This window comes from Triturus cristatus, chromosome 4_1 (assembly GCF_964204655.1).
Source record: "Triturus cristatus chromosome 4_1, aTriCri1.1, whole genome shotgun sequence".
NCBI classification, from domain to species: Eukaryota; Metazoa; Chordata; class Amphibia; order Caudata; family Salamandridae; genus Triturus; species Triturus cristatus.
In genome coordinates this window covers 182,329,591-182,339,236 of record NC_140585.1, presented here as the reverse complement: position 1 = coordinate 182,339,236, position 9,646 = coordinate 182,329,591, and the positions used below count along the sequence as shown (strand labels likewise).

The following is a 9,646-nucleotide window of genomic DNA, read 5'->3' as shown; positions in this document are numbered from 1 at the left end:
TGGAACCTGCAAGAAAGTTCTTTCTATGTCACAATTACTCTACAACTAGAATGGTAGTAACAGAGACAATATTAATGATAAATCATATCAAATCATTGAGCTGCACACTGACCAAAATCTTATAAATTTCTCCTAAGAAATGAATTTCAGGCTAAGCTTTTTCAGAAATATTGAGACTCAAAGCTTCATAAATTGAGTTGAAATGTCTCCCTGTGCGAGCAACAAATTAAATTTTTTAACATTATTGGGTAGGAGAATTCTGCATAGCCATCCAACACGTATTCAGTGACAGATTTAATATTATTTGGTGCAACGCAACAAGACGCCTTGCTGCGCTGCATCAGATGGAAAAGGAAGGATTATGACATAATTAACAAAATATGGCAGATTCCCGCTCTTCCTCTGCTCTGGCACACATGTGGCTGTCACATGTTAATACAGGCACCCATGCCTATGTTACAGCCAGTATTGTTACTATACAGGAACATACATCTTACTGCACAAAAATAATCATTGAGGCATTTTCCTCTTTCTATTTATGCTGCTGAATGCAGCACATGTAGTAAGAGGAACAAATAGGAGAAATAAACATATATCTCCTTCTTAGATCTCCCCTGGGAAGGCGTACCATTTTGACTCATTCCCAGGTTTACTAGTTTTAGTAAATCTGGGAATGCACCAAAAACCATGGGAGGATGCATGAGAACACGCATGCTCCACCCATGACTTCCCAGGGCAGAGAAACCCTGGGATTGTTTTGCGTAACTAATTAATGATATTTTCGAAATAGTTATGCTGTAGTTGATGATTTAAAGCACAGCTAGACCAGTACACCAATTAATAAGCAGATGAAAATATAGTCTAATTTACGAATTGATAGGTCTTTAAACAGGTCAGGGATTGTACAAAGAAGGGTATCAAAATGATTTGGCATACCTGCAGCAGTGGCAGCATCCTAGCTCTGTTCGAGTATTGGAAACATAAACTCATGACTACATTGCAAAGTGATGAGCAGCAGCAATATGAGTATAGTTTATCAATAAAAATATTACTGGATGGATGTTCACACAGTTTGTGCTGGGTTAGCAACACAAAAGTGACTCTAACCAGCATAAAATGTTTTTGGGAAATTTACGTTTAGCGCTGGAAAGTATCTTAAGAGTAGAGCAAAGCGGGGCAGAGCCCTGCTTCTCATTACTTAGCGCCAAGGGGAAGTTACATGGGTGCTACATGGGTATTCCCATGCAACCACCCATGTCTTTTGATGCAACATCCTACCTACATAGAATTGTAGAGAGGGTTAAGCGCCAAAAGCTAATGCAACTTCAAAGGAGGCGCTAACTGGAGAATAACTTTTATTTCTCCTTTTGTTTTCCGACATTGCATGCATGCTGCACTGTGCAGCACACATACAAAGTGGGAAAAGCTTTTAAACTTGTATAGGCATGGTGATATTTTGTACAGAAAGGGTGCCCTTCCTGCACAAAACCTATCCTAGACTCATGCGCACACCCTAGCGCGATGGTGCTAAGATGTATGCTTGGCGCTCGGCAGCAGAAATCAGCACTGGCGCTAGGGAGTGGGGAGGAGAGTTCCATATCTCTGTAGATATGGCGCTTTTCCGCTCCCCCCTGTCATGCAACGCAGCACAGCCTCTTCGGGTGCTGCACTGTGTTGCGTGTATTTCCTGAAAATCTGGCCCTACATTTCTAAACTCCTCTAGCACTATTTAAAAACTTATTTTCAAGCAGATGTTTGACGTACACAAATAGCATTTTTCATGAGAAAAACACTTTTATAAATTCGCGAAATTTGGGTTTACACCCACAAAAGGATTAATAAAAGAAAAAAAGTTTGAGTGAGCAGATTTCATCAGAGACCCAGTGAGCAGGCATTCCAGGGCCCGAAAGCTCTTTCATGCACACCCACAAACATATACATTTGTGCTCATTTACAGACTCCTCTCTGTACCGTTTCCATCATACAAAACAGATTGAAACTGATTAGGGCAAAGTAAATTACTTTGCAGCATGCAAAGAGGATGAAAAAACCCTACACAATTATTTGCGGTATGGAGTAAGGGATTTTCAATGACAAAAGTATTGCCAAAAGGATATATATGTTTCGCATATAAATGAATACTTGCTTAAAAGATGTACACACAAGCAAGTATATATATGTGTGTATTTTCTCATGCAAAAATAGAATTCTGAAAAGCTTTCCAGGACTGTATTATTACAGGTTTCCAAGCGTTCTTCTGGATATTTTTGTCATTCCCTGAATATTGTAAATCTTTGCCCATTTGAAGTTCTAGATGAAGAGTGGAAGTGTATTGCTTTCTTTCCCAAGCAAACACTTCATCTTAATGGTGAATGCCAACCGCATTGTCCTGTGTCCTTACGATTGTAACTGAATATGGTCAACTTTGACAGTGATGCCAATTCTCATCTTTCATTTCTCTCTCCCTGTCTTTTCTGTAAGGTTCCTTATTCTAGATCAATGCAAAGAAGCAACAGAACCCGGGTGACAGAGTTCATCCTCTTGGGACTCACAGATAACCCAAAGTTGCATCTTCCACTATTCATGCTCTTTCTTCTCGTCTATACTATGACCCTTCTGGGCAATGTAGGGATAATGACTTTGGTTAGGTTTAATCATAAACTTCACACGCCTATGTACATCCTGCTCTTTAATTTGTCCTTGGTAGACATTGGCTACTCTTCAGCATCTACACCCCTCATGCTGGTTAACTTTTTATCTGCGAGGAAGACGATTTCATTCCTAGGGTGTGCAACACAAGTGTTCTTCAATATTACAACGGGAAGTTCAGAGGTGTTCTTGTTGACATTGATGGCCTATGATCGGTACATAGCAATCTGTAACCCATTACTGTACTCAGTCATCATGAGCAACAAAGCCTGCATCAGGATGATTATTTGTAGTTATTTACTTGCTATGTCCAATTCCCTGACCCATGCTATTTTTGCTTTCAAGTTGCCCTTCTGTGACTCAAATGTGATCACTCATTTCTTCTGTGACATCCCTCCAATCTTGATGATCTCCTGCGCTGATACCTCTCTGAATGAGATATTGCTGGCTTCAGTGGCAGGTGGACTCATACTGCTATGCCTCACTGTCATCCTTATCTCTTATGCTTACATTGTCGTGGCCATCTTGAAGATCAGCTCATCAGAAGGGAGATGGAAGACCTTCAGCACTTGTTCTTCCCACTTTGTCTGTATGACCATATTTTTTGGCCCTCTTGTCTTCATGTATGCCCAGCCCTCCTCAAGTCACACCATGGCTCAGGACCGAGTGTCAGCTGTGTTCTTTACAGTGATTATTCCGATGCTGAACCCCCTTATTTACAGCCTGAGAAACCAGGAAGTCAAAACGGCTCTTAGAAAATCCATGAGCAAAATATGTGTCTAAATAGTGGCAAACACACTGTTTTGAATTCTTTATTATTAAAGGCTTTGCACTGATAGCGCCTAAAACATGTGCTTTGAAATCTAGGATCAATATTGGAAAACCTGCCTTTGCTTCAGATATGAAACTGCATTTGAAAAGTAATATACAGATATTTTGTGCTACAAAGTGAAAACATGAGCTCTGAAATGCACAGACTTTAGCCAGATGCTTTGCATGGAACAATTTATGTAATTCATGTGCAAGTAGTTCATAGGTTGACTTACATGTATTTAGGCAAGAGTTTGTTCTCACTATGAAAATGTGATTTTAATTTCTGAAAGTGTAAAAGTGTTCATTAGTAGAATATATCTTGTTATAGAATTAGCACTACATTTTATAATGTAGAAAAAACTGAAACCGCTCTTAATTAACTATTGCTTTCAGAAAGTTTCTGTTGGCCTTCAAGATAGGCAAAGGAATTTCTCTCTCCTGGTGAAGAGAATAGCTGCATAATTTATAGCTGTGACCTGGAGCTGTATTTCTGTGGTTGCTGGAAGGTTTAAACAAAGCCTCCTTAATTCTTTGCTTTAGTGAGAATAGAAAACATTTGTTATTTTAAAAGTGCATGTTACATTTAATGTTTTCTTCTTGATAAAAAAGTTATGTTGTAGGTCATGTTATGTGTTTGTTTAAGAAATAAAATATTTGTTTAAGGTTAGGAGATGAAATTGTATCAATTAAGATGCAGAAGGTGCCTGCCGTATGAAGGACTTTCGCCTTTCGCTTGTCTGATAAGCTGATGTATGCAGTTGTCTAGATGTCTTTGTGGAGAATGCTGGATTCCAGATTGGAGGAAGATGAAGTCACTCTACATGCTTTGTAACATTATTCTTTGACAAATGCCTTTAAGCACCACAACTACTGTTATTAGATAAAAAGATACAGGATGACAGTGATAAAGGTGCTGAATTATTTGCTAACAACCGGTATTTGATGAAAGGTAAAGACAGTATAGCCATAGTCTACCTCTAAGCATCTTAACTACTATTATACGGTAAACTAATGTGTGTGGCAACAGTAATAAAAATTGAGATTTATCTGCCAGACTGTCTTCTTCAGGAACATAATTCCCACATATGCTTGTCCTACAAAATCATGTACTTTTACTCCAATATAAGGCAGAAATAGCAGACCAAGATTTGCTATCATGTGAAAATCTGTTGCAAATGAACTAAAATCCTCTGTACCGATTCATGCATGGCAGCAGAAAAGAAATATATGGAATTGTTTGAAACCATCTCCACCAGCAGAAATTGTCGGTTCTATGATGTGTTACACATGTATTTCCACAAATACATTCAGAACGCAGCACACATAAAAAGAGGAAGTAACAAGAAGAAGTAAAGATATTTCTTTCTGTTACGCCTGTCCTAGGAAGGCATATCTTTTTGGCGCATTCTTAGGTTTGCCAGCTCTGGTAAATACGGGAATGTGTCAAAAACCATGGGAGTTACAGAGGAACACTCACGCAATGCCCATGGAACATCTCCATAGCTCAGAGCAAAGAAATGCAGCACAAATCACTGCGTTGCTGTACTTGAGATTTATGAAGCCACTGAGGGTCACGCAAAGTGGCCTTGTGTGGCATCATGAATCAAATTTTTCAGTTGTGTCGCACATGTACCATATTGTATGCTGCAAGTGCAACACTACTGGGGTCATAAGTATTGCCCCTAATCTTGATTATTTTGTCTTTGAGCTGGGTTCAGGGTTTAGGAAGAGACATTATTCACTCAAATATCGATTTGGGGATTCTAAATGAGGTATTTTGTCCATAAATCTAGATGGGACGAACACATTTTTTTAGGCATAGTTCTGACAGTTTTAAACATATTATGTAAATATGCATGTGTCTGGTATGCAAATATAGTGTGTACCACTGATCTCACTCACAGTAAATTCTGTGGAAATGGACCAAGAGTGCTAACCATCAATGTCCACCTTTTCGAATAAGGCTTCTGTTGTGCAGCTGGGGTAAGAGGCTCTTGTCTGCTTACGTTTGAATGTGTGAGCACTCACATGGGTGCAAATTTCATTATGAGACTACTGTCTTGTGCAGCCCAGTATCCATGCACAGGTATCCTGTTGCAGAAGGGACCCTTGAAGGATTGGTGCTGACCTGGGGTAGGCTTTATAATGTGTGTTGGCATTGATAGTGATGGTCTATGGTGCTTACTGAAAGTCTGTGGTGCTTAACTGAATATGACATTATAGGCGAAATCTGAAATGAAGTACAATTCTGGCTCACTTACATCTACAGTAAACACTCCCAAGCAGAAGAGAACCCCGGGTGCCCATGTAGAGACCAGGATGGAGCAGGGAGGCAGATAATCATGCTCCCAAAATAAAGTTCTCTATAGAGGCCAGGAGGCCTTAAAAAACACTGTTGGTGTATAGGACTTGTCACCGAGAGCAAAACCATGTTAATGGATCAACTGGTATCCAAAAGAAAAGGAACTTGACAGAGAACATACTATCAGTCAGCACCAACGGAGAATGATCCCCTCATGAGGGCTATGTTAGCGGGAACACTGTCTTCTGGCAGGGTCGTCCAAGCTAAACAGGTCAAAGGTTACAGAACAGACAAAGTTCAATCTACTGGTCATCCAGGTTGGGGGTTGGGGAAGAGGCTAGCACCTTTATCCCACCCAAAAAGCATTTTATACGGAAACAGCAGCAACAACCACTAAATCATCTGAGCACAAGGGACTTCCAGAGCATCTGCATGAAACATGAAAGATTGACAGTTGGCAAAGCTGCAATGGTGAAGTATAAAATGTTCTCTGCTTTTACTAATGTGTTGACAGCCTGACAAAGCCAGTAGGCCTGCCTTATTCATAATGAAACCACATTATAATAATGCATCTAGTATTGTGGTTATAAACTTCAGGACCCAAAGGAGTGTAATGTGGTGTGCAGATGTCAACAAAGGCATTTCCATCTACCTGACTGTATATATGTTTTACTAATGGATAATATTTTATGTGTGTGTGTGTGAGTGGGTGTGTGCGTGTGTGTGTGTGTGCATGTGTAAAAATAGTACTTGTCCTATTTATAATAAAATACACTGATGCAGCAATGATGTTTAGACTATTGTTGATGTGCCCCAGGGGGTTGGCCGTGAAGTGCTCTAATTCACTGTCTGGAAAATCAAGGGATGCAATGGAGCATTTGGTTCCTGGTAAAGTGAAGCCTGCTGACTTATCTCTTGTGAAGGACTCCCTCTATCAATCTTCACATGCCACACAACTCTTCTCTTTCCTCATGAGACTCAACAGTCTAAGTTGAAATTTCCCTCATACATGTTGTTAAACCACATCAGGCCTGCTGTTAATGCTTTGAGGCGTTGTACCTTGGTGGATATCAATGTGCTCCAGGGTGGCTTGAGGTCTATTTTAAATCAGTTCTTAGAAACTGTTAACAATCTGAAACTTGTGCTTTGCCAGAGTCCTATGAACCTTCACTCGGTCAGTTCCATCATTAAATAATTTTAGTTCTCTTTAGTTTATATTTACAGACATGCTTTTATATGAAGCATAATTCCCTAAGTTGTTCAACTCATGCTGAAGCCCAACCTGTGTATCATGAAGTAGTAGCTCAGACTTTCTTCTCCATTTGTGAAGAAACCATCAGAGTTTTACTTGTACCCAAAGATGAAAACAAAGTCACCTTCTGCACTGCACGGTGTGACAGGGGAATGTACTGTATTAAAGTCAACACAGCGAATTCCTGTCCTTTTGCCTGCGCTGTCTCCCTTTTGGCAGCTTAGCATCAACGCAGACACCCTTGCACCATGGTGCTAGGGTGACTGTATAGCATGGAGGATTGTTTTTGTGTTGGTAGGGGCAACTAACTATACAAAAACAATCCTGGAGGCATATTTTCCTTTCTATCTGTGCTGCAGAATGCAAAACACGTTAAAAAAGTAAGAAATGAGAACAAATGGAGATATTTCTCCTTGTTAGACAACCCCTGTGTAGGCGTAACTTTTTGGCGCATTCCCAAGTTTACCAGTTCTTGTAAATCTGGGAATGCCTCAAAAACCATGGGAGTTGTGGTAGGCAATGCCCAATGAAAGCCTTCCCATGGCTGAGTAACGCAGCACAGCAATTTGCATTGCGTTACTCCAAATTTATGAAGCCAGTCAGGGTCACACAAAAGGGCTTTGTACACCTTCATAAATATTCCTTAAGGTTTGCGTCGCACATGTACTCCATTGTCTGGTGCAAAAAGAACTCAAACCTCCTCATAAATATACCCCTTATTATAGTCCTTAATATGGATTTGAGGAATCACTATGCAAACTCTGGGGTTCCTTTTAGCATGATACAGCCTTTACAAGGCTGAAGAAAACTTAGAAGATTCCTCTAATCTTCCAAAGGAGGAAACATACTTTAGCCAAAGGAATGTCTGGCAGCTTCTCATCTCTCCCAGGTAGCGGAGAATTGGCAAAATCGTCAATAGGAGAAATGTGGCACTGTTGTTTTAATATTAGGATGGATAGGATATTAGGTGTGAGAAACAAGGACCTGTTTGTAGTGTCCTCCCACTCACTGCCCCTATTTTGATTACTAGATGCTGGTTTTCTGACTCTGACTGTGACCCGGGAACTGCTAACCTGACCCAGGACCTGTCTTTGCTCTGATTAAAAGTACATGGTAATTAGGTATAATTACACAATTTGTACTGACAACCTACCTGAAAGTCCCTAATATCTGGTAGGACATGTATGTTTAGAGGCCAAGAAGATTTAATGCACTTAAGGGTGCACTATTGTGGTGGCTGCTGACACTTTAAAAGCCAGGCCTGCATTGCAGGCTGCGTTTAACCTTCTAGTATATGCTAATTCGAATTTGAAATTAAAGGTACTTCTAGAGTCTCACACTACCCTATTTTAACATAGGTCACCTGGAATGTCTCCCCTAGGTGCTTCAGGGGTAGAGTGCTTTGTAACTACCATCATGTACATTATAAAATATGTCTAATATGCCCTGGTGAGTGAAAAACTGTCACTTTTGTTTTCCCCTATTGTAGCACAATGGCTCAATAGGGTAGCATGAGAATATTTTATTACATTATACCTATTGATAGGAGTGGCCTAAAAATATAATTCAAGGACTTAAAGGAATAGTTATTATATATTTCACAATCTGCCACTGTTAGATGTATTATAACTATTACAGAAAATAAGATATAGAACGCTCCTTTCTGTGAGTCAAAATCCAGCCCTCTCCTGATTGGTCAACCTTTGCCAGGCTAAGCCAATCTGTCTTAATGAGGTGAGAAGTGGCCTGACTAGAGACAAAGGATTTCCTGTGGTAGGAGAACTGCAAGTAGCAGAGCAAAAGGCAGGATGGGGGTGGAGTAGCCAAAATTGTCTTCAAAGAAGGAATGACAGTTTAAGGCAGCACAGGCTCACCCCCCCACATCCTGCTCCTCCGTCAGACAGGAGCCCCAGTAATTAGATTAGTAGAGGTACTGGAGGGGGATGTTAGGGAAACTTAGCCACATCAGTGGGATGGCTTAGCCAGATCTTTACCTCCAGAAGAAAGTTTCTCTATTTTGGATTTTAGAATAATAGGGTTTTATGGGGCAAGAATATGGCACAGTTAGGAGAAAGTGGTCATGCAGGAGGGTGGTATCCTGCGCCCCATTTGTCAGAGGTGACCTCTGCTTGATGACCAAAAACTCTGAATAGGAGAGTTGCCAAGTAACTCAGGTGCCTGCCTGAAACAATAAGGAAAAGAAGGAATGCCCTGCTGGAACCCTGATCACCACCCCAAGGATTGCACTCGGAAGGACTGCACCTGCTGCACAATCTCGAACAACAGCCCTAAGGATTTTGCCTGGCTTCACAAGGATTAAGGAGTTGACTCCCTATAAGCAACCGGTTAACAGAGCTCTACCTTCATCATCTCCATTTAGAAGGACCCATCTGGAGTGCGTCCAGTGGACTTTTAAGGATTTGACCAGGTGCATTGTAGGAAACATAGTTCCAACATCCCAAAGACCATCTAGGAGCTTCTATATCTTTGGATTGGTATTTTGGACACTTTGAAGCCACATGAGGAACTTCAGGAAAAAGTTTCAGAAGTTTGGAGAAGTATGGAACAACTTTGGTACAAAGCTCCATAAAAGGGCCGACCCTTAGCCAAGAGTCAAGCTACTAACATCA

The 9,646-nt window shown here is 40.6% G+C and overlaps 1 protein-coding gene across 1 annotated transcript; it reads left to right on the top strand.

Moving 5' to 3' along the window:
- Positions 1 to 2,499: 2,499 nt before the first annotated feature.
- On the top strand, positions 2,500 to 3,434 carry LOC146853884 (olfactory receptor 5AP2-like). Its single transcript, XM_085650434.1, has one exon. It carries the CDS (start codon positions 2,500 to 2,502, stop codon positions 3,430 to 3,432), a length of 933 nt encoding a protein of 310 aa, XP_085506560.1. The 3' UTR covers positions 3,433 to 3,434.
- Positions 3,435 to 9,646: the final 6,212 nt, after the last annotated feature.